We start from the raw sequence: 24,464 nt of genomic DNA, 5'->3' as shown, positions 1-24,464 counted from the left end.
TTTTAGATTAATACTTCTTCTCATGGGCAAATGAGAAAGTCTGAAAGACCCTCTTGTGAGTTTCGTTGAATTATTTTCATTCATGTAGACAGACCATCTGCTCGTGTCAAGTCAGGACACCAGAAATGTGGGCCATATAGGAATGAACTGGGGAAAAAAAAATTTCACTGCATGGAATGTTTCCAAGCAGATCAGAACATCACAGAGACTCCGTGCAGTAGCAAGAAAAAAAAAAAAAAAAACTCACAAATATTTTCCACAGCGCCCCCCACACCCCATTTACCCTCCCCACACGACAATATTGTCATTGTGACACAGAGGGACGTAGTTCAAGCCGTGACTCAGCCAGTGAATGTTCACTTTCATTTCTGACTCCAGTAGGCCGGCATAATCACAGATACTGAGCCGTGACTCACGTTTCCCGCTGCCACCGCATGTTGGCTTTTTTTGGGTTCCTCACCAAACAACAACAAGAACATCATACAAAAGAACAAATCTCAAATGGCATCATTAATGCCGAAGAACAGTTGGACTCTATGTGATTTGTCCTAATGGGGATATTCACTGAGACGGGCCTAATTTAGTGAAAAATTTGCCACTATATGTGCTGGGGGGAGGGGGGTCTGGTTAGTGTCACTAGTGAAAAGCCTTGTGAATATTTGGAAAAAGCAATTGTCTCACAAGTAACAATAATGATAAAAGCAATAAGCTGTATGTGTATAGTGCCTTTCTCAAACCAACATTGCATTAAATGGATATATTTTCAAGGTGGGGAAAGGAATTCTAGAGTTGAGGGTGATCAAGCTGAAGTAGAAGCTGAAAAGCTGATTTTAAAGCTATCCAGTGGATTTTCTGGAGCACAGGCATGATACGGAGAGCTCTTTTAATGCAGGTAAGTAATCTGGCAGAAGGGCCCTGTTTATTGGAGCCTGGCTAGATAACAAGGAATTGTTATGACACAGTACAGTGAAAAGCATATATTCAGCAAAATTCAGTAGTTATAGTAGAATTTAGCAATTAAAAATCTTTATGCAGTAAGTGAAATATGTAAAAGACTGTCTTAATGTAGTCCCAAAAGGAACACTGTTTTTGAGGTCATGTAGGTCTTGTGAACAATGGCTAAACCTAAGAAAATGTAATGAATCAGTCACCTAATATTTTAGCATTGCCATAATGTGCATAAACCAAACAAACCTGTTGTCAGTAGCATTGTAGTAAAGTAAAAAAAAAAAATTTACTCATAAGCATAGTAACAGCTCAACAGCTTAGTTTAAAAGAGCAAACAAATATTTTTTAACTACTGTAATGAGAAAAAAACACATTATACCAAAAACAGCTACGGTTTACTTTATAGTGCATACACTGTAGTAAACATTGGCTAAACTTAAAAAAACTAAGTAATTTATTTAGTTATGTACTTAAGAAAAAGTGCAGACCTGGCCTCCGCAGTCACCAGACCTGAAGATGGTTTGGGGTGAGCTGGACAAGTGCTAAACACCTCTGGGAACTCCTTCAAGGTTGTTGAAGAACCATTTCAAATGACGACCTCTTGAAGCTCATGGAGAGAATGCCAAGAGTGCAAAGCAGTAATCAGAGCAAAGAAACTAGAATATAAAACATTTTTTCACTTATTTCACCTTTTTTTGTTAAGTACATAACTCCACATGTGTTCATTCATAGTTTTGATGCCTTCAGTGAGAATCTACCAACGTAAATGGTCATGAAAATAAAGAAAACACATTGAATGAGAAGGTGTGTTCAAACTTTTGTCCTGTACTGTATACATACCAATCAAACTGGCTGTAACCTGTTTATTTGCATTACGTCAATGCTAAAATATTAGGTGACAGAGAACTTCACTTTTTTTAGGTTTAGCCAATGTTCACTTTTTTCAGTGCGGTCCAAAACCATGATGGTTAATATACATATTTATACTTCATAAATAGTCATATAATTCATTGTAATTGCTGTGCCCATAGAGAATTTATTAGAAATGGAATCACACTTTCTCTTTTACTGTGACAGCAATTGCCAGTGGTGATATGGATTACAGTCGGCATTAAAATCTGTTTTGGCAAAGAGAAGCCAAGTCCTTCAGTAGCGTCTGAATAATTAGCATATGGACCTGTCAACACTTCTTGGCGCCGGGCTGTAACAATGCCCGCTTAGGTCCCACGTGGCGGTCCGCCATGGGAGTGCACACGTGCGACGGGTAAATGCCTCCTGACCTCCAGTGACGGCCGCCGCCGAGGCTGGAGATGCCCCGGCCGCGGCGAGCCGAGCAGCCAAGCTTTTTGCAGCCAAGGCCCTGGCTCGTGACCAGGGGCCATCCACATCAACAGCGCTTACACTCCACCAGCGCTCCGGGCCGCCGCCGGCGTCTCTGCCGGAGTGGGGGGTTGAGTGGGAGCAGACGGCGGCCATGTTCGGCGCGTTAACACTCATTCAGATTTACTCCCACCATATTGTGCTATTATCGGGTCGGAGAGGGGAAGTCCTCCGAGCAACTTCGGGGCCCTTTGTCACACTTCCGGCACCGCGAATGCAGGGAATAACTTTCAGCAGAAATACACCGCGGCGTGGGCGATGCCAGGAACGGTGAGACAAGGGCCCTTTTGTTGCCGTCCGTCCTCCATGCGGTTAACCCTCCGGTGAAAAAAAAAAAAAAAAAAAAAAAAAACGGCCATTGTTGAGCAACAGAGCAAAGCGGAGGCCGCGGATCCATTGTGCTTTAAAACAGGCGCCGGTTATCAATAGCGCACAGCCGCGCGCTCCTCCGGTGCCTCTCGACACACTCCGCTACCCAGCACAGCCCACCGCCAGCCATCATGGCGCCCTTCCTCACCGGGACCTCGGCCGCTCCCGGCTCGGCGCTCGCCTCGACTCGCGCGGAATTCATTGCGCCCCATTAGAGGGTGTGCTGTTTAATATATTGGGGGCTCCTCCGGATTAAGACCTAATTAACCCCGTGATCTGCTGGTGACAGCAGAAATTGAAGCGCGGGGGGCCCGGCGCAGATAAGCGGGACAGAGAGAGGAGACGTTCCGTGGATCGGTCTCCCGTGCTCTGGCTACCTGGAGCATAAAAAAAAAACACAGAGAGAGAGAGAGAGAGAGGGGGAGAAAAAGAAACGTGGAAATGTAAAAGCCTAGGGCGGGCTTTGATATTTTAGCCACCATCCCTCCGCAGTGACCTGGGCTGCATGTGACAGAGCAAGGCTGCAGGTCAGAGAGAAATAAAGAACCAGCGAGAGAGAGAGAGAGAGAGAGAGAGAAAGGAGGAAAGAGAGAATAAAGTTCTTCTGGAGACACGTATGCTGCATCCTGGCCTCATTATGAACACCTTTATCCAGTATTGTGTTATATTATCTCTGCCTTTGCTGCATTAAAACCAATTACAACTGCCTTCATTCTGTCATGGTCCTTGTTATACCATTACTTATTCGCAGCTCTGTAGGACAGGCCCCTAATGAGCCTGAGGACAGACTAATGGAGTTATTTTCTGTCCATTTTTGTGACATAAGGCGGGAGCAGTAATGAGTCAGAAGACCAAGGGCCTGGAATCAGTTCGCCAAGTGGTGCAGGTCAATACTGAACGAGGCGACGGGACTGTGGCCGAGGCCGCCATCAGCTTCTTCTTATTCTTCTTTACGATGATGCACGGCCAGTAAACCAGTAAACATTAAGGCTCAAAACAGTATGGCGCACAGGACTTCTTGAAGCTATTGACAACTATTTCTGCAGGATGAACATTACTTCTCAGTGGACCCACTGTCCAGCTCCGTCCACAGTTTGACGAGCTGATATTGTCAGGTACAAGCATTGGATAAATGTTTCATGCATCATAAATAATTATAGTCCATACAGGAATGCGCTACCTTATGGGGATGGGGGCAATGTTACAATATTTGGAATTTTTAGCTCAAATTGCTAAAAAAATATGCATTTTTCCTGTCAAATTTATGTCAACAGTGACAAACAGATGATGTCCGGATAGAAGTTGTTTCCAGCAGTTCAAAAGAAAAATGTCAATGGTCTAATTTGTGTGGAATTTGTGTGGATTGCAAGAGCCTGTAAATTCGGAACTATACAGGCTTTTATTCCAGTTTCTTATTTGAATGTTTATTTTATCTCACTAAACTCTAAGGTTTTTAAGGTTCGCTTGCTGCTCAAAAACTAGCATAACTAACATTGTTTCATGAAAATGTGACCCTTAAAAAGAAAAAAAAAACATATATATATTATATATCTATAAATCTCTGTTGCACTCAGTGACAGCTTACAGCAATTGTCAAGAAATGTTTCTCGTAGCGCAGGAGCTCGAATTTCCCCCATCGCTTCAGAGTACCGGACGCCTCAGATGCCGGTACCTGATTAGACGAAGCGTGCCGCGCTCCACACCCATGGGCTACCCACAGAGACCTGTATCACAATTAATAATGTAATACTCTCTGCGCTCTCAGCAGCCCGGCCCTTTGGCATCTTGAGTCTCTCATGTCTTGTAAACGCTTTCAACACATCAGCAAGCGATCCTCGGAGCGTTCTTGGTTGCTTTTTGCCAGAACCGACTTGCTCATACTAAAACCGTATGAAAAAAAAAAACGAACTGTGCATTCCGCAAAAATGTGCATGTCCATTACTGTATCTTATTTTTCAGATATTTCCTTTAATTATAGTGATAGTTCTAGTACCGCAGTTGGATATGGAACACTATATGTGCCTAATTTCACCATATAATAATTTAATACTTTCCTTTAGATTGGTAACTGTGGTTTTTCACGGAAAAAAACTAGAGAAGCTGTCGCTTAAAAAGGGAGATGATGCTGAGGATGAGGATAAACACCAAGCGGGCGGATCTTATGCATGAAACGTGGCCAACGATCTGCCCCGGGAGCCCAGAGGAGCTTTATCTGCACTCACCCTCTCCTGTCCGAGCCTCACTGAACACAGCCTTAATTAATACTGCTATAAAAGCAGAGGGCACCGGGCTACACCCCCGATCTGAGACACCCAGGGTACAATAGAGCCATAAAGAGAGGAGCGCTGCCTCCTTAAATCCTTTTTGCAGATCGGCCGGGGACAGAGTTTTATATGGATCTTTAACGTTATTCCCCCTTATTCCCCAGACACTGTATGACGGCTTAAAACTGAAAGGCTCCTTTGGACGCAGTTGTGACACAAAAAGGAAACATTTTAATTACTGGAGGTGAGCCGGGGTAGCAGGAAATCTGAAGTGATTATTCCTGCCCTGAGAGCAGCCGCGCCTCCTCGCGCCGCTCTGTCAAAAAGGTCAATTATGGCCCCAAACCGCCATGCGCCGACACTGACCTGGAAGCACCAGCACTGACCCCGCATCCAGAGGCCCCAAAGAGTTGATCATCTAGCATGCGAGGAGCCTGCAGCCATGGAAATCTGACATTTGTCCTTATTCAAATGAACACGAGCAATATGCATCGCAAGCCCTTTCCCCAAACCTGTGCCAAACACACGTACCGCCGCCTGTCCCCTGGCCTGTTCTCCCGGAAATGTGCGGCTCCCAAACTCACCCTGCTTTTCGGCTCATCGGGGCCACGATTAGGACCATCACAGCCCAACCGCAAGGATTCTGTTGCTGCCTTCATGTGCACGACCACGAAATTTGCTGAGGAAGTTCTTTTTGGTGGCTGCACTGGCCAGTACCTTTCTCCAATAACAACACCTATTGCACTTATTGAGAAGGGGTACTGCTTGTGATTAAGGAAATGTAGGTTGTTGTGGACGTTTTATGAAAAGCAATACATAAACTAGCTACTGCAACTAACCATGCAGCTGCTAATGACACTCAGTTATTTTAAGATTTGCATTGACTTGTCACTTACACCATGGAATAGTTTGAGTTTCCCACTAGTAAATAGGACTTAATTTGAACATTACTATTGAATATTTCTGATAGCAGAATAAATGCAATTTATCGATGAGTAAGTGTAAATTGATTTTTATTCAATAGTAACATATTCAATGGATTTTTGCTTTATTTCATCAATATATATTTTTAATATGTTCCTGACAAGTAAAGTAAAGCTTGCGAGTGGGCTTTTGGGGCTAGCGGGTAAGGAAGTGTATTGGTTGCCAGTTTGAAAGGTGCCACCGAGGTCCCCTTGATCAAGGCACCGTCCCTGCACACTGCTCACCAAGGGTGATGGTTAAATACAGAGGACACGTTTTGTTGTGTCACCGTGTGCTGTGCTGCAGTGTTTCACAATCATTTCACTTTCAAATAGCTCACAAAAAAAACTAAATATCCAGGGTCTCAAATGATTTTTATTCTACCTTAAATGGTCAATACTTAGTTGGGGTCGAAAATTATGAAATCATGTGGTGCACTTGACCGTATCTAAAAAAAAAATGTAATGTTTATTATTAAAGTTTATTATTGTGCTGTCCAGTGCTGTGTGTAATCATAAATGATTGTATCAGCAAGCCTGTAGTTCAACGGGACTAAAATGTAGCCTAAAAGAACAATGTAGTCTCCAACAGAGCAGGCCTTTGTAGAGCCACGGTTGCCTTGGGCTTTACCTTCCACTGTAAATGCTTATCCATGTGGACTTGCCATCCGCCGCTGTTTGTTGGCTGAGCGGAAGGTAAAGGGGGGGGGGCGGCTGACGGGCGCGTGTCGCGGAACGAGGGCTGCCGTGTCCGCAGGGGGTTCCAGAGGAGCCTGCCGGTGAGGGACCCGAGCGCGTGGCCCACCGCCTCAAAGGTTGAGCGGGGGGGGGGGGGATAGGTCTCCATCTCCGCGTACGTTCTCAGGCTGCTGCCTGGACCCCCCCCCACACACACCAACTCTGTAATATGTTGCAACTGTGTAAAAAAAAAAACTGAATACAAATCATTCTTCACACACACACGAAATCAAATCATTCCGCCCCGAACCCAGACACGGAGAGAGAAAAAAATGAAATATACCTACCCAGAGAAGAAAGAAAGAAATTGCAATTTTTTTCCCCATTCTAATTCACCAGGAACACACACGAAAAACACAGGTATATCAGATTGGTTGCGAGCCTTTAGCCCTCGGCCATGTCGCGCCGCGCCGTTATTAGTTTTTTAAATACAGATTGCCGGCAATAACACGACAGAAGGGTCTCTTGCCTCTTGCCGGGCCCGCGCGGCCTCACCTCTCAGGCAGCGTGCGACAAACCTTCAATCAGAAGCAGGAAATAAATGTAGTTATTTGGCTCTGTCAGGTGTAAACTGTTATTGATCCCACAAATGAAATTTGTTCATGCTGATCGATCAAACGCATTATCTTTTTTTTTTTTTTTTTTTTTTTTCGAACCCCTCCCCCCCTCCCCCCTACCCACCCCTTCTCCAAGTCCGTTGCCGCCTGGCGGAGACTCAAGAGGCGTCAATAAATACAATCAAGTCACCCAGAGTGGATTCCCTTTGTAGGGCTGGAGGCGCCGCGAGAGCAGGCCGGCAAAACGTAAGCACTTGTACTTAAAGGTAATGGACCTGCACCGCGACTAAACGCCAACTGCCCGGGGCGCAAGATGCGATCCGGCGGCGCCACCGACCCCATCTACACACTCATCCCCGTTTATTTATTTCATTTCTTCACCCCCCCCCACCCGCCTCTTAATACTTCTCCCCGTCTCGGCCGTAAGCCTTCCAGCTGGCACGGCGCGCCGCTTGGCAGGTCGGTGGGACATGAGAATTAAACCTACATCGGCCCCTTTCTACCCGGTCGAGTATCAGCAGAGGCCAGCTCTGCGCCGGGGACTTTGGGGAGATCTCCCTGCCGGAATCCCGCCGAGGCGTTCAGACTGCGGCGGCGGCGGCCAGGAGGTAGAGGAAAGTTCATATTGGAACGAGGCCTGGCGGGCGGAAGAACTCTTCGGCGCCCGGCGGAGGTGTGAACGCGTTGGCCCCAACAACCGGTGGCCGCCAGGCTCGGAGAGCGAGAAGAGGAGTCTGCAATGCCGCGGCAGGGATCTGCCGGGTCCCACAGGGAATAATCCTCGGCGATTTGGCCGGAACCGGGAAGGGCTTTTTTAAACGCCACCGCGGCTAATCACAAGCAAACCGTTCACTAATGCATGTACATTCACAGCCTATCGTACCGGGAGCCGGTGGCGTATTTATTAAAGCGCCGGTAAGGCCCGCTCGGTGGGTGTGAACTGTGAAAGGCGGATCAGGGAGCGCAAACACTCTCGGCCGTGGGCTCGGGAACGTGTTTGACTGCAGATTTACGGCCTGCAATTGTATCGGGGGCCTTGGGGAGAGCGGAGCGGAAGCTGCGGAAACGCGGCTTAGACCCGGGGAATCTGTCAATAAGGTATCATTACTGCGATATGAACATTCATCCATTATCCGAGATGGATGGATTATCCGGGTCAGGGTCACGGGAAAGCCGGAGACTTTTCCCGGCGCTCCTTAGGAACGATTCTTGGACGGGGTGCAAATGTGATCAATTTTACTCTGTCTAATTAAAAAGACAATATAATGAACGTCTCGGGCATGCTGTTCTTAATGAAAAAACAACCAAAAATAAAAGACAATGATTCACACATGTCACCGGAGTCATTGTGTCAAGCTTCAGACTGAAAATGTCGTATTAGTAGAGTTATTTGATCTGAATGATTTGCAATTTAATCGCTCATATAACCAGTTGTGCGCAGTGCGGTGTGCACTGCCTCTGTGATCCAGCAGTAGAAGTCATGGCGAGTGACGTTTTTGCACGCGGCATTGTCACGTCAGTCTATAGCAGACGGAATGATGGAATTCTAAAAAAAAAAAAAAAAAGTGAAGTGATTGTCACATGTGATACACAGCAGCACAGCACACGGTGCACACAGTGAAATTTGTCCTCTGCATTTAACCATCACCCTTGGTGAGCAGTGGGCAGCCATGACAGGCGCCCGGGGAGCAGTGTGTGGGGATGGTGCTTTGCTCAGTGGCACCTCAGTGGCACCTTGGCGGATCGGGAATCGAACCGGCAACCTTCTGATTACGGGGCCGCTTCCTTAACCGCTAGGCCACCGCTGCCCCCTGGAATATTTCGGATTAAAAGGCAGAGGGTTCGATTGCATATTCGCTCTTTCCCAGAGTCACGAGCCACGGGTCGGTTTCACGTGCAGCAGTAGATCTCGGGCCCTGGCGTGCCCGGTGAGCCGGAACGCTCCTGGTCCTCTTCCAGCCAAGTGTCGCTGCTCGTGAGCCTCACATGTGGCTGAGGCCTGGAACGCTCCCCCTGGTGCGCTGACAAGTCCGCTGAAAAGCAGTAGGGGAGTGGAGCAGCAAACCAGAAGAAGCAACAAACCAGAAGACACCTTACAAGAAAGAGCATCCGCCCCTTCCAGCGTGATGGACCCCGACTGATAAGTCCTTTATTATGGAAAATTATTTTAAATAGCGAGAAAATGTTGCAGGTCGCACCCCCCCCTCCTCCTCCTCCATGCATGTCCCTGCCCACCCCTGCCCACTATCGCTCCAGCTATTGATAAGATGTCTAAATTTATTGCGGAATAATTCTGAGGGAAAAGAGATAAAAGGTTGCTGAATAAAATATGAGCCAAAGGCTGTAAATTGTAGCAATGCATATCATTTCATTCAAATGTAGGACGCAATTACCATCTGCTACACTCATCAGTTCCCTCCTTTATGACTTAATTATATGTTTAATGCTATCAGATCAAGGAAAGGGCAAAACAGATGAATGAGGGAGAAAGAGAAAAGATTTCGCAACAAGACAAAAGGCATATGAAAAGTAACATAAAGGCTGGAATTGATTTCATTTACGGGGGGGAATGGAGGGAAGTTCATTTAGATACAATGTGCGCTCATCTCCTTTTGCCGGTGCGAGATAATGAAAAAGAGGAAGAGAAAAAAAGAAAAAAAAAAGTGTGTTTGCCAACAGGCCTCATACAAATTTAACAAAAGGAGTCAAGTCCCCGAAAAAAACTGGATGTCTTCCTGCATTCATTTGGGAAGCATTGTGACGACTTTTTCCTTTTTCTTGCATGAGCTGCCAAAAGGGAAAATGAAAAACTGTCTCTGAAATACGAGCTAAAACGTTGAGACGTGAACTAATATTCACTCGTAACGAGTTTATATGAATATTAACATGTTCGCTATAATATGCTAATTCCTCACACACACACACACACACACACACACACATTATAATTATTTGGAATTATCTGGAAGCGGAGTTGTTCAAACTTTTTTTTTTTTCCGTGGACAACATTTGTGCTCGGGAGGAGCCGGAGGGCCAGAGTTTGGCCGCGGGGCTCAGTGGGTGCCAGCGGTCCCCATGTCCGCCATGATGTCCGCGCCCAGGGCCCATCACGCGGTGATATTTAGGGCTGGACGCGGGCCAGGCCGAGCCATTACGCAGCCCTCGCACACCAGTGCTCTTCACACCGGGCGCATGCCGTCCACTGCGTGCCTCGCCAGATGAGTCACGCCAGTCGGAGGACGTCTTCGCTCTTTCCTGAAAGTCCCTTCTGCCCCGTTGTCTCCTTCACTAGGAGTCAGTAGAACCCCGGAACCACGCGTGTTTTTCTGCGTACAACTCGATTTCATCCAGTTACGTGAGAGGATCGTCGGCCCTTCGATCATTTTTCCAGAATTTGCTTTGTGTTCATAGCCAATGCGCGGCTGATCAATAATATTATATGATGGTTATATGATGGTTATTACTGGGAGATACTTTCCACTCCTACCAGTCCCAGTACGAATAATAAAGCCTGCTTTTCACGTCACGACGATTGTAAATGATGTGAACTAATAAAGTCGTGCAGATCTGGACCTGGATGTGCGTCGTCAAAGTGTGACTGAACTTTATTTGGAAGGCTTTGGTTATTGGAAGAACAAAGGCGCCATCTTGTGGTGTCAAGTCAGTACTGCAGTGCAGAAAACATCTTTGTGTGGATCCCCCCCCCCACTTTTTTTTATTTTTTATTTAGCTGTATGTAATTAACATATATCACGCACTATTTACTATCATGTTACATTATCATGTTACGCCATTACCGCGACTGTACATTTCTGGATTCAGATATGTGCTGCATTCGGTCTGGAATCGATTCTCCTGGCCACTCTCAGTCCAGAACCAACGACACAAGACGCCAATATTATAATATAATATTCCTGCATGCCGATTCCATACTCCTTCATGTCATATTTCACGTGCGCAACCACTGGCTATAAAATGATCATTGTGATGAGTGTAAATTCTGCCAATTAGTCGGTTTAATTAGTGGCGTGCAGTAATGTGAAGACCCATTTTTTCCCAGGCAGGATGAAAAGAGTTACAAATAGGCAAAGATGGAAAAAAAAAAAAGAAGAAAAAGGAAGTAATTGATTTCAGTTTAATTGTGCAAAGGTCTCCCTGATGGGAGCCATCTGTCCAAACAAGCTGTACGTTCAGTAAAAATTTAATCATAATTAATTAAAGCGCTAACAAATTGCATACATCATGGTTAGCATGGAGAGAAACTACCTCAGGAAATGTTATGAAACAAATTAGCTGCAACAATGAAAGAAAATGACCTCACATAACTAAATATTACTCCCGCTTCCACCAGCCATAACTCTTAATGAATTCCCTAATTAATTTAATTCACACATTGCGCATAATTTGGTGCCGAAAATGTCAGTGGGTCAGACTTAAACGTAGACTTGCTGCCTGTCTGATTCAACAAGAGACATATTAGCGAAACATGACCTCTATGCAAATTGTTGTAATTCCAATTCCGCCGTCTAATTAGCATGTGATACAGATACAATGCGGCCTATTTTTAGAAGGTTCCGTGTACTACGTGTTCCAGTGTCAGTCTGACATTAGTGCTTATCGTTGGAAATGCATAGGAATGGGCATTTGCTTCTAATTAGACCTGGACAGCTAGTTATCACGTTCAGGCTCGTTTAGAAACGGCCCCTCGTTTCTGATGGGGGACCATTGAAAGACGTCCAGTCCAGACGTGGTCTGTGTGCTAAAAAATGACTCTTCTAGCTGGAAAATTCTGTTAGTGATGGAATGTCTGCATACCTGTGGAATGCTGTGTCCCTTAACCCAAGTTCGGCAGTTTAAAAGTTCTGCTTGTTATTAGAAACAGTTGATTTAAAAATTGAAAGTTAAAGTGAAGTGATTGTCACATGTGATACACAGCAGCACAGCACACAGTGCTCAAAGTGAAATTTGTCCTCTGCATTTAACCCATCACCCTGAGTGAGCAGTGGGCAGCCATGACAGGCGCCCGGGGAGCAGTGTGTGGGGACGGTGCTTCGCTCAGTGGCACCTCAGTGGCACCTCAGTGGCACCTCGGCGGATCGGGATTCGAACCAGCAACCTTCTGATTACGGGGCCGCTTCCTTAACCGCTAGGTCACCACTGACCCGTGTAATGAAAGAATGTAATGTAAAAAGTAATGAAACTAATAAAAAATGCCACTTCACATATCTCGAGTATCTAGGGCATAAACAGATAATTATTTCAGACATTGTCAAGGACTATTGATTATTCTGTTTGTCTTTTTTTCTATTCAAAGCCCTTTCGTGTTTTTTCAAGCAAAAAAACATGAACATTTCGAAATGGTTGTGAACCTTTGAACGGTAGAGTGCCGAATAGCTGGAATTCCAGGTTTAAAACCCCATTCCAGCCAAATAATTCACAGTTTTGTTGTTTCAGCATGTGCCGGGCCCTGGCGCTGGCCTACGGGGCTTTTCCCGAGGCCACTGGGTTCACACAAGCACAGTTATAAAAATAAACATTAAGAGCAGGACACAGGGGGCTGGGCCTGCCAGGTGACGTCTCCATCTGCTCCATCTCCCCTCTGCCGAAGGTCCCATTTTGGGCCACATGGTGGTGGCATGGCGGCTGGTGAGTTCCAATCCTGACCTTGCATGTGTGGAGTTCGTAAGTTCTCCCCACGTTGGTGTGCATTTTCTCCAGGTTCTCCGGTTTCCTCCCTTTGTCCAAAGGCATGTACACTAGGTGGATTGGAGGCTCTGAATTGTGTGTGTGTGTGTGTGTGTGTGTGTGTGTGTGTGTGTGTGTGTGTGTGTGTGTGTGTGTGTGTGTGCGCCCTGTGGTTGGCTGGCATGAGTGTCCCAGGATGGGCTCCAGCAGCTGCAACCCGGAGAAACAGGACTGAGCAGTAACAGCGAGCACGGGAGTGACAGTGTGTGGGCTCAAATGGGCTGAGAATGAACAAGGCATTATACATGTTAATTAACCAAAAATATATAGCACTCAACAACTTGGTCATTTGTCATTTTTTGTCATTTACAGCATTTATCAGACGCCCTTACCCAGAGCGACTTACAATCAGTAGTTACAGGGACAGTCCCCCCCTGGAGCAACTTAGGGTTAAGTGTCTTGCTCAGGGACACGATGGTAGTAAGTGGGATTTGAACCTGGGTCTTCTGGTTCATAGGCGAGTGTGTTACCCACTAGGCTACTACCACAACTTCTTCTTAAAAGAACGTTTTATATTCTAATACTCACAAGTTTTATATAAAAATCACACAGAGTAGCAGGGTGTAGTAGGGTGGTAGGATAAGACACTCCCCTATGAACCAGAAGACCCAGGTTCAAATCCCACTTACTACCATTGTGTCCTTGAGCAAGACACTTAACCCTGAATGTCTCCAGGGGGGGACTGTCCCTGTAACTACTGAATTTAAGTCGCTGTGGATAAGGGCGTCTGGTAAATGCTGTAAATGTAAAAAAGTTATCCCATGGCATTCAGGAGAAGGTCGTATTTGCTTTTTCCACACATTGAAGAAAACGTCCTCAGCCTGTCTGCTGGGGAGTCTGCAGCTGAACACGCTCCTCAGCACATAGGGTGGAGGGCGTGATCCCTGATGGGTCACAGTCTGATTTAGGGTCCCGCGGCCTTCACCAGCTCGTCCAGCCATGCAGGCCACAGCGTGCAGGGGCAATAAAACATCGTCCAGGTCCTGGCCACGTCCACACAAACCCCCACCACAGTCTGGCTTCAGACGGGGCCCAACCTCCGGCGCGCATCGTTACTGTCGGAATTTCATGGTTTCGGTCGGGAGGGAGTTTGGATGCTGGATAGTTTCTGTATATGTCTGTATTTCCTCTTTCTTTATGTATTAATGTTCTGTCCAAAAGGTATGGGGATTTTGTCATTTGTGTATTTAATGTTTTTTAAATGTTGATACTATGTTGACCATATAATTTATTTTACTGTCATCATTTATTTTCTTTTTTTTTTCTGAAATGAACACAACATAAACCACCAGATTAGAAACAAGCAGTGAGACTTCATTCAGTCGTGTTCTTTGCTTTCGCTTTTGATAAATTTTGAATCTTACCAAGTTTGTGTGTTTTAAACATTAAAATTTAAACCAAGAACAAAAAAAAAGGGGGGGGGGGTGAGAACCGGCCGGTCCAGAAGCCTCCCGGCCGGTGGGTTCCGGAGCGGTCGGGGTTCCAGGAGCCTCCCGGCCGGTCCAGAAGCCTCCCGGCCGGTGGGTTCCGGAGAGTTCGGGGTTCCAGAAGCCTCCTGGTCGATCCAGAAGTGGGTTCCGGAGCAGCCTCCCGGTCCAGAAGCTTCCCGGCCGGTGGGTTCCGGAGCGGTCGGGGTTCCAGGAGCCTCCCGGCCGGTCCAGAAGCCTCCCGGCCGGTGGGTTCCGGAGAGTTCGGGGTTCCAGAAGCCTCCCGCCTTTCCAGAAGCCTCCAGGCCGGTGGGTTCCGGAGAGTTCGGGGTTCCAGGAGCCTCCCGGCCGGTCCAGAAGCCTCCCGGCCGGTGGGTTCCGGAGCGGTCGGGGTTCCAGAAGCCTCCCGGCCGGTGGGTTCCGGAGAGTTCGGGGTTCCAGAAGCCTCCCGGCCGGTGGGTTCCGCGGCGCGACGTGTTCCTGCAGAAAAAGGAAACGCGCGCCGCCGATCCAGGAACTGCCAACGCGTGGCACAGTGCGCGCCGCCGCGCCGCGTACCTGAGCCGCCAACTTCGCCGTCGGGGTTCGGAGTTTCGTCGGGCGCCGGTTTATTGGCTCCCTTCTGTTGTTTTTGGCGGAGCGCAACGCACAATGCGCGGACCCCGGAGCCCGGCGGAGTTCCGGACGGGAGCCGGACGGCGTGGGCCCGGGAGCGGGTGAGAGGCGGTCGGTGACGCGGTGCCAGCGGGAGCTGAGCTCCATGCCACGCAGGCGAGGTCGGAAGTAAGGGCGGGAGCCGACTTCGTTTTAAAACAACTTCTGTTTGTTTGTTTGCTTGCTTGGTGATGAGGAAGAGGAGGGTGACGATGATGATGATGAGGAAGTATTTCCGCGGCAGCGGCCGCGTGCTCGTCTTCGTCTTCGTCGCCTCCGTCGTGTGGCTCCTGCTCGACATGGCAGCGCTGCGGATCTCCATCAGCGACGCGGACGGCCGCCTCCTGCAGGAGAGGGCGGCGGCCAGGCGGCAGCGGGACGGAGATGAAAGCAGAAGGTCCCAGACAGACCGAGTCCAAAGAGAAGAAGTCAAAGAACTTGTGCCCGAGGAGATCTGGAGGAACGCAGCTCCTGGGCCACCCGGCGCGGGGAGAGATGAGCGGGCCGGGACCAGAACGCCGCAGATCCGCTTCAGCCCGGTTTCCGAAGCCCAACGGCCGTATCTAGAACGGAACGGGACCAAGAGCTCGGCCCGGAACGCCACGTTCACGCAGGCGTCCTTCAAGAGCAGCCACGGTGGCGTGGACCCGCCGAATCCGACCCGCCGACGGACGTCTGGCGTCCACAGGGTCGTGGCTTTAGACGTGACCCTCGAACCCAGAGACGTGCGCGCGGTCGGCCAGTTCGGACACGCGGCGCTGGTGCCGAAGGACAAAGAGGCCGAGGCGAGGAGCCGCTGGAGCGAGGGCCACTTCAACGTGTTCCTGAGCGAGCAGATCCCCGTGGACCGGTCCATCCCGGACACCAGGCCGCCGTCGTGAGTCCAGGGCTGACGCCTGCTGCGCGCGCCGCCAACTGCGGAAGGTTCTGAAGGGTTCTTCTCCCCTCCAGGTGCGCGGAGAACGTGGTTCACGATGACCTGCCCACCACCAGCGTCATCTTCTGCTTCGTGGACGAGGTGTGGTCCACCCTGCTCCGATCGGTCCACAGCGTCCTCAACCGTTCTCCGCCTCATCTTCTGAAGGAGATCATCTTAGTGGACGACTGCAGCACTAAAGGTGAGAGTCCAGAAGCACCATCAGACCCCCCTCATGGAACGTGACTGGGGCAGTGGGGGCCTAGCGGTTAAGGGGCCGGTTCAAATCCCGATCCGACAAGGTGCCACTGAGCAAAGCACCGTCCTCCCCGGGCGCCTGTCATGGCTGCCCACTGCTCACTCAGGGTGGTGGGTTAAATGCAGAGGACACATTTCACCGTGTGCACCTTGTGCTGTGCTGCTGTGTATCGTAAGTGACAATCACTCCACCTTAACGCCGCTTTCCTTCTCCTTCAACAGAGCACCTGAAGGAGCAGCTGGACGCGTACGTGTCGCAGCTCCCCAACGTCCGCATCGTACGCCTGAAGGAAAGGCAGGGCCTGATCCGAGCCCGGCTGGCCGGAGCCGCCGTCGCCGCCGGTGACGCCCGCGTCCCCGCAGCAGACGACAGGACTTGCTGCCGAGACCTGCAGCTCTTCATTCTGTCCTCTCTCTCCCCTCCAGGCGAGGTGCTGACCTTCCTGGACTCCCACGTGGAGTGCAACGTCGGCTGGCTGGAGCCTCTCCTGGAGAGGGTCTACATGGACCGCAGGAAAGTGGTCTGTCCGGTTATTGAAGTAATCAGCGACAAGGACATGAGGTACGCGGCGTCGACACGCCCTGCTCTGTAGACACCATGCTGATGAACCGAATACAGGGAGTGTCTTCATGTTGTCAAGAGAAGTTCTCAGCTTCGAACGTTCTACAAGAGTGTCACAATAATACTGGCAACATACAGTACAGGCCAAAAGTTTGGACACCTTCTCATTCAATTTATTTTCTTTATTTTCATGACCATTTACGTTGGTAGATTCTCACTGAAGGCGTCAAAACTATGAATGAACACATGTGGAGTTATGTACTTAACAAAAAAAAAGGTGAAATAAGTGAAAACATGTTTTATATTCTAGTTTCTTTGCTCTGATTACTGCTTTACTCACTCTTGGCATTCTCTCGATGAGCTTCAAGAGGTCAAGATGGTTCTCCAACAGTCTTGAAGGAGTTCCCAGAGGTGTTTAGCATTTGTATGGGTCCAGTTCACCCCAAACCATCTGGACTGGGTTCAGGTCCGGTGACTGTGGAGTCCAGGGGCAGTGGTGGCCTAGCGGTTAAGGAAGCGGCCCCGTAATCAGAAGGTTGCCGGTTCGAATCCTGAGCCGCCAAGGTGCCACTGAGCAAAGCACCGTCCCCACACACTGCTCCCCGGGCGCCTGTCATGGCTGCCCACTGCTCACTCAGGGTGATGGGTTAAATGCAGAGGACAAATTTCACTGTGTGCACCGTGTGCTGTGCTGCTGTGTATCACATGTGACAATCACTACACTAACTGAGGTCTCCACTTTTTGTTAAGTACAGAACTCCACATGTGTTCATTCATAGTTTTGATGCCTTCAGTGAGAATCTACCAACGTAAATGGTCATGAAAATTAAGAAAACACATAAAATGAGAAGACGTGTCCGAACTTGTGGCCTGTTCTGTATGACATGATTAAAAAAAAAAAATGTTTATAGATATTTTTTTTTCCCTCTCCCAGTGTCTGTAAAATCAATCATATGTTCTATTGAAAGTGACCCCTGTGCAGCTTGCGAAGCAATTTCTATATCCAAAGTATTCAGGGTGTGCAAAAAGAGGGCGTGTTTCAAACAACCCGCATGTCCAGTTGCGCGTCTGGATTACCAGGCGTCACCGCGGAAATATTCGCCGAGTTCGTTTCCCTTTAACAACACGAGGCGGTTTCCCGGGAGCGCCGCGAAACCCTCTGCTCCCTCTGGTCTTCTTCCTTCCCCCTTACAGTTACGTGATGGTCGATAATTTCCAGAGAGGAATATTCCGGTGGCCGTTGGTGTTCGGCTGGAGCACCCTTCCCAAGGAGCAAATCCGGAAGGCCCAGATGAAGGACAGCGACCCCATAAGGTCCTCGCGACACCGAATGACCGTAGCTGCAAATCCCGTTCGCCTGGGACTCGTTTTTCGACTTATTAAAATGACAACTGTTATCTTTCAGGTGCCCTGTTATGGCTGGAGGACTCTTCTCAATTGATAAAAGTTACTTCTATGAGCTCGGCACTTATGACAAGGGCCTGGATGTGTGGGGCGGAGAGAACATGGAGATTTCTTTCAAGGTGCCGGTGACCCTCGTCTCCGACAGATTCCTGTGCTTTCGGTCATCGCGAAGGTCTGTTTCTAGCGGCGGTGTTTATTGTGCCCTGCGATTCATCTGCTAGATTTGGATGTGCGGCGGCGAAATCGAGATCATTCCGTGCTCCCGCGTCGGCCACATCTTCCGCGGCGAGAACCCTTACAAGTTCCCCAAAGACCGGCAGAAGACGGTGGAGCGCAACCTGGCCCGGGTGGCCGAGGTGTGGCTGGACGAGTACAAGGACCTGTTCTACGGCCACGGCTACGTCCACCTGCTGGACAAGTCCGCCGTCGACGTCGGAAACCTCACCGAGCAGCGGCGGCTCCGGGAGCGGCTCCAGTGCAAGAGCTTCAGGTGGTACCTGGAGAACATTTACCCCGAGATGGACGCTCCCGTGGTCAAGGCCAGCGGCCTGGTGAGTTTATCTGCCTCTTCGGAAACTACGGACATCGATTAATTACCCAACCAGACACCACAATAATTAAAAACAACCTGTTTTATGCGCTAATACATTACACTTTGTCTTTCTGATCATTATGGAGCAATCCAACGTCAGAATTATCATTAAGTATTGGTGTAACGCCTTGAATATAAGATGACCCACTACCCCATTTACCCTTTTTTCAACACTAATTAAAATACTTGCTGTTGTTCGTCTACTGACATTTGTATTTTATGTAGTTTTTTTTGTAAGGTGGAAAGGACAGGACAACCCGTCTTTAATTCTGGCCAGTGTATGTAACATGAACAGTAGTGTGTTCAGTGTATTTTCTTTATTTTCATGACCATTTATGTTGGTAGATTCTCACTGAAGGCATCAAAACTATGAATGAACACATGTGGAGTTATGTACTTAACATAAAAAGGTGAAATAAGTGAAAACATGTTTTATATTCTAGTTTCTTTGCTCTGATTACTGCTTTGCAAACTCTTGGCATTCTCTCGATGAGCTTTAAGAGGTCGTCACCTGAAATGCTTCTCCAACAGTCTTGAAGGAGTTCCCAGAGGTGTTTAGCACTTGTTGGGGTCCAGCTCACCCCAAACCATCTGGATTGGGTTCAGGTCCGGTGACTGTGGAGGTCAGGTCTCCACTTTTTGTTAAGTACAAAAGTCTTCATGTGTTCATTCATAGTTTTGATGCCTTCAGTGAGAATCTACCAACGTAAATGGTCATGAAAAAAAAACAGCCGCATCCCGCGAGATCTCTTTATATAGATCTATTATTATTACGGCCCGGCGATACGAAGTGCTGATAACACGCGAACTCCAGATCCCATAATGCAGTGTGGCAGAACTCATCCCAACTTGGCACTTCTTGTCCAGATGCTTTATCAACGTTGTATTTTGGTTCTAGCCCCGCTGGCATCGCATTTGCCTGTTTTTCAACTCTTACCTTATTGCGTTGAAATAAAACGGACACAACGAGCAACAGTGTTGCGCCGCGGCGGTCCGAACAAAGAGGAGCGGTCAGTCCGAGTTACGGCGTTGCATGTGAGGAGTGCTTTGTTTCACCGAGCGAGCGTCTCTGAGTGACACCCCCACCCCCTCTTCTCCCCAGGTCTTTAATCTCGGAACCCGAAAATGCCTGGCGCTCCAGAATACCAGCCTGTCTTTCGAAGTGTGTGACCTCAACAAGCAGGTAGCGTAGATCGGCCATGCACAGAGAGACCTGCCCGCGATGTGCGCGTGTTCGGATGGCCCGGGTCTAACCTCTGTCCCCCTGTCTGGTCCAGAACCAGCACTTCAACTACACCTGGCTGAGGCTGGTGCGGCAGCAGGACCTCTGCCTGGCTGCCCGGGCCGCTGGGACGAGCGTGTCTCTGGAACCCTGCGATAACACAAAGGCCCTCCTGCGCTGGCTGCACAAGTCCTCCAACAAGGCCCTGGTACGTCCTGCTTCAAACATCTCAACATCTGACCATCAGTCTTCAACGGACTGGAGTTGGAATGTTGCTTTCAATTCATCAGTGAATCTGTGTTGAAATATAGAAGAAAAAAAAAAAAACCTTTTCTGACGTTTTCATGTCTGAGAGAGGGATGTGTTATAAAAGTAGACTGTACAGGTTGGCTTTAAGGACATGCTTTAACCTAAGAACCTGACCTATCAGGGTTCCCACGGTCATTAAAAACCCGGAAAAGCCATGGAATTTGAACAACTGCAATGTTTAAAACTAGCGCAGGTCTGTAGTACCTAAATTAGGGGGGAAGTAAGAAAAATGAAACCCAGTCTTGGGGTCTGATCGCTTTCCGCAGAAATACTGCCCCCTATTTGTAGGATAAATAAATAAATAAATAGATAGATAGATAGATAGATAGATAGTATTTCCCCAGAATTAAAATTGAATCAATCAACTTGTTTTGATGCTCAAACCCATGTGAATCTGGCCTGATCTTTGTGTTCCAGGAAGAACACGTTATAATGGAGACCTCTCCCCGCCGCATGTGTTTAGAGGCCGGTTCTTTGGGGGACAGCGTCTCGGTGAAGGAGTGCGCACCCAGCAGCCCGTTCCAGAAGTGGCACTTCACGCACTACTACGCCCAGTGACGTCCCGCCGGACTCTTCACGCTCAAAATCGGAACGTCATGCCGATATGCCGACGCAGATGGACGTCGTGCTGGTGGCCTGGTGATGTGGTGATTTGGGGGATGGTGCAATTTATTATTATTCTTTTAAAAAAAAAGATAAATGTGCATTTTTATAATTTCATCTTGTAAATCAGTGCAGGCCGAAAGATGCCAAATTGTTCGAAACATTCTGTTTGTGGTTTTGGGGCGCTGTTACGCAGATTTAATCATATTTTGTCTAAAAAAAAAAAAAAACTAATCACAGATCTGCCTTCATGATTGGGCCAAAGATGGTAATGACAGCTTTGGTTTTAATTCTTCTTATTCATATTTCTGTGTACTGCGTTTGAAGTTAAAAGTGGTTTCTTATGCCAAAAATTCCTTTATGCTGGAGATCCTGGGATGCCACTTGAACATTTCTTTGTCTGCTGCTCTGGCCTGTTCCTTTTACTGACGACTGGTTCAGTCTCCCTTGGACAACGTGGCCGTGGCAGTAATTTATCTAAACTGACACTTAAACGTACTTCAATGTGGGGAAAAAACGTTGTTGTACGGATTCCAGGCACATCTGCTTTCTTGGCCTTATTTCTTTACCGCATGAATGGAGGGATTTTTTTTATAACTTCTCTTACAACGCCGTACACTTTAAATATCATGTCAAGAGGGGCGTGATGGTGTTACAGCTTTTTCTGATCACTACGGCCTAATTCCAGGCATGTTATTGAAATGGTTTTGTATGTAATGAGTTGTACCGGAGTACTGATGAATGGAGTTGGTAAGTGTGGCCTTCTCCACTGCCTTTTGCCTACTCCAGCCAATAATTAACCACTATCAATCTACACACATCCAGCTGGAGTCACCACCCTCCTTCTCTGTGTATGTGTGTGTGTGTGTGTGTGTGTGTGTGTGTGTGTGTGTGTTACTGTTCTTCCAATAGAGGGGGCTGTTCTCCATTTGATGTTCTACAGCAAAACATGTTTACACTCTTTATACACCTTGGTCCTCTGAGCAATAAACTCATCTTCTCCTGATTTACGGGGTGGACTGTAGTGATTAAATTTTTTGGACTGTACTTTGACTACCGGGCCTGTTCTGTTTTAAAGATAATCAGGTTCTATTTTAGAAAGTAGGCTTTTTTTATTATTTTCCCCAGAGGTTGATTGATTATTTCCTATTGGTCCATTCTTGAAATTTAATTCAGAATTGCACATATATACATCTACGGCCATCTGTTCCTGCACAACTGTCATATGTATAGGAGAGTAGTGAGCATCTGTACCATAGACCAGTGGATGTTCTCAGGAACGTTAAAGCAATGATGGGTGCAAAGTGCAGGAACAATGTAAACACCAAAATCTGTTTATGGCCTTTTCCCACCCAACCTAATGCACGTTCAGTGCTCAACTCTGCCATAAAAACATCTCTAATAAGCAGGAGGGACTAAATGAAATCACACGCAGTGTAAATTTTTTATTCAGTTTTTTTTTTTTTTTAAACTCTCATGCGGTTGTCCTTGTATTTTTCTTATACCTCCTAATTTTTTACGTTTCTACAACACCTAAGGTTAAAATAAAAGTGAGGTAAAATTTACAGATTGCACACATTTGATAACTGAAAGCCTGTTCACATGTGAATTAAAGTTGCGAACGAAGATCCAATACTATTAAAAACTCACAATAAAATAAATGCATTCTGCATTCACAGCATTTATCAGATTAATCTGCTCGAAACCTTTAGTATTATTAAGCAGTCATGAATATGTTAAGCAGCGACTGCACAGGGCACTGCTGGATGTTTTGTTGGAAGTAAGCATGTCTTCAGGTTTCTATCATGTTTCGCACAGTTGCGGAATGTCAATTAGTCTTTCAGGACACGCAAGAGTCTGTGCACAACAAATGTCCAACATCCATGAAATAATATAGTAGTTTTAGTCCCATGGTCAGCAGAAAAACGCCGCTCCCCAACAACGTTAACGTTTGGTCATTTGGTAGTAACCGGTCATAGAACAATGACGAAGCAACTTCTCTCTGGTTAAATTTGAATTGCGTGAATTCCTACTGTTGGCATCTGAGTGGCCACCAGGGGGATGTTCAACAAAGCACTGTTTTAGAATGTATTATAAGCCGCATCAAGCTTGAAGTCATCCCCCTGGACTCCTGGACTTCTAGCTTCAGTTTTCCCACCTGTCTGAGAAAGCATGTTCATGTCGGTGAAAAATACTTTTTTACTATTATAATTATATGAATCTTTCAATCAAGGGTCCAAAGCAGCTAATGCACAAGAAGAAGCAAACAGTGGAGCGCTTGTGAAAACGTGAAGTAGCTCAGGATGTCCTCCTTGACGTGGACATGGTGGACACCCTGTAGGTATCTAGGTGTTGGTCATGGCCTCAAACTCATCGATCCTTTGCCGGGTGTTGCCCTTACGGATCCTGCGGTACGAGACAGTGCTGTATTTGGAGAGGCTGTGGGTGCTGAAGAGGGCGTCTCCTGAGGGCCCTTCAGTGGGAGAAGCATCAAGGTCCGGGGTTCTGTTACCGCTGCTCTCGTCCCCCTGCTCATCCTCAACGCTTGGGCTGTCCTCAGAAGCCTCCCCATCAGCCTGCAATCCTCCACGCTGCCCAGTATTCCCGCTGGTGAAGACACCTTCTGCCGGCACGCTGCCAACTCTGATATTCTTCTGTAGGTCCTGCCACCGCACTGGGAACGGCGCTTCGGTAAACAGAATGAATCAGACAGATCAAAGAAACAGAAGAAAGTGTCTTTTTCTTAATGTGTCACAATTGCCAGGCTTCATGACCTCGGAGACGTCGCTTCGCTTCTGTGGTTGCAATTTAGCAAATCTGCCGCACCGTGCAGGTCTTACCTTCAGCCTGCAGCCTCTGTTGCTTCGGTAGCGTGGGGGAGTTCACAGGGGTTTTAGTTTCCTTTGAAATAAGCCTCCGGGGTTCCTGTGAACCGAAGTCTGCGGGCTCCTCTGCCACGTCGAGTTCTGCCAGGTGACCGCCTGCTACCGTCTCCTCCGGGTCCCGCTGGTCCATGACGGTGGTCCAGGGGACCTCGCCTCCAGAGTCGGGATCTGAGCTGGACCGATTCTCCATTTGCCTGCAGCTGCTGGATCGTTCTTGAACCACAGCAGCCCAGAATGACGAAGCCAATTCTTCACACAAAAGCATCTTTTTTTCCCGGACGGTGCTGAAACAATGACGGAACTGATTCTTGTCGAACACAAAGATCTGATTCAGAAAGGACCCTGGTTTGTTTGTTGTGAGGAAGAACAACAACTGCACATGCAAAAAAATGTATAGTCCTTACTGAGGAATTTTCCAAATACATTCGCAGTATAATTACAATTGAATTGAAGTATAATTACAAGCATTTACAAGTTTATGTAAATGCTTCAGTCAATATATGCAGTATTGGTCCCTTTTTTTTTCAGTCAGCTTCTGGGCCAAATCCATCACAACCAGTGCTTGGAGTTTGTCAGAATTTGTGCACCCGCCTCTTGAGGATTGACCACAAGTTCTCAGTTGGATGAAGGTCCGAGGAGTTTCCTGGACGTGGACCCAAAATTTCAATG

At 47.7% G+C, this 24,464-nt stretch overlaps 2 protein-coding genes across 3 annotated transcripts; one reads left to right on the top strand and one right to left on the bottom strand.

Annotated features, from left to right (window-relative positions):
* The first annotated feature begins 14,502 nt into the window (after window positions 1-14,502).
* Window positions 14,503-21,916, top strand: galnt5 (polypeptide N-acetylgalactosaminyltransferase 5). 2 transcript variants are annotated; one of them, XM_028991171.1, is made up of 11 exons: window positions 14,503-15,106; window positions 15,245-15,921; window positions 15,996-16,162; window positions 16,441-16,560; window positions 16,645-16,780; window positions 17,975-18,094; window positions 18,186-18,303; window positions 18,406-18,735; window positions 19,879-19,959; window positions 20,054-20,206; window positions 20,725-21,916. In XM_028991171.1, exons 2-11 carry the CDS (start codon window positions 15,257-15,259, stop codon window positions 20,863-20,865), a joined length of 2,031 nt encoding a protein of 676 aa, XP_028847004.1. In that variant the 5' UTR covers window positions 14,503-15,106; window positions 15,245-15,256; the 3' UTR covers window positions 20,866-21,916. The 2 variants fall into 2 exon arrangements, with proteins under 2 accessions (XP_028847004.1, XP_028847003.1); XM_028991170.1 differs by having other exon boundaries at window positions 14,965-15,921.
* Window positions 21,917-22,376: 460 nt separating this feature from the next.
* On the bottom strand, window positions 22,377-24,092 carry ermn (ermin). Its single transcript, XM_028991895.1, has 2 exons — window positions 23,751-24,092; window positions 22,377-23,596 (listed from the first exon to the last, which is right to left on the bottom strand). Exons 1-2 carry the CDS (start codon window positions 24,058-24,060, stop codon window positions 23,256-23,258), a joined length of 651 nt encoding a protein of 216 aa, XP_028847728.1. The 5' UTR covers window positions 24,061-24,092; the 3' UTR covers window positions 22,377-23,255.
* Window positions 24,093-24,464: the final 372 nt, after the last annotated feature.

The sequence above is a fragment of the Denticeps clupeoides genome, chromosome 9 (assembly GCF_900700375.1).
Source record: "Denticeps clupeoides chromosome 9, fDenClu1.1, whole genome shotgun sequence".
NCBI lineage: Eukaryota > Metazoa > Chordata > Actinopteri > Clupeiformes > Denticipitidae > Denticeps > Denticeps clupeoides.
Note: the sequence above shows the minus strand (reverse complement) of the source record. Positions and strands in the feature narration are given on the sequence as shown.

Coding starts and splice junctions, on each gene's coding strand:
- galnt5 (XM_028991170.1), top strand. CDS start 15,236: ATGAGGAAGAGGAGGGTGACGATGATGATGATGAGGAAGTATTTCCGC. Junction 18,304..18,405: donor ACATGGAGATTTCTTTCAAG/GTGCCGGTGACC, acceptor TTCATCTGCTAG/ATTTGGATGTGCGGCGGCGA. Junction 20,207..20,724: donor AGTCCTCCAACAAGGCCCTG/GTACGTCCTGCT, acceptor TTTGTGTTCCAG/GAAGAACACGTTATAATGGA.
- ermn (XM_028991895.1), bottom strand. CDS start 24,060: ATGCTTTTGTGTGAAGAATTGGCTTCGTCATTCTGGGCTGCTGTGGTT. Junction 23,597..23,750: donor ACAGAGGCTGCAGGCTGAAG/GTAAGACCTGCA, acceptor TGTTTACCGAAG/CGCCGTTCCCAGTGCGGTGG.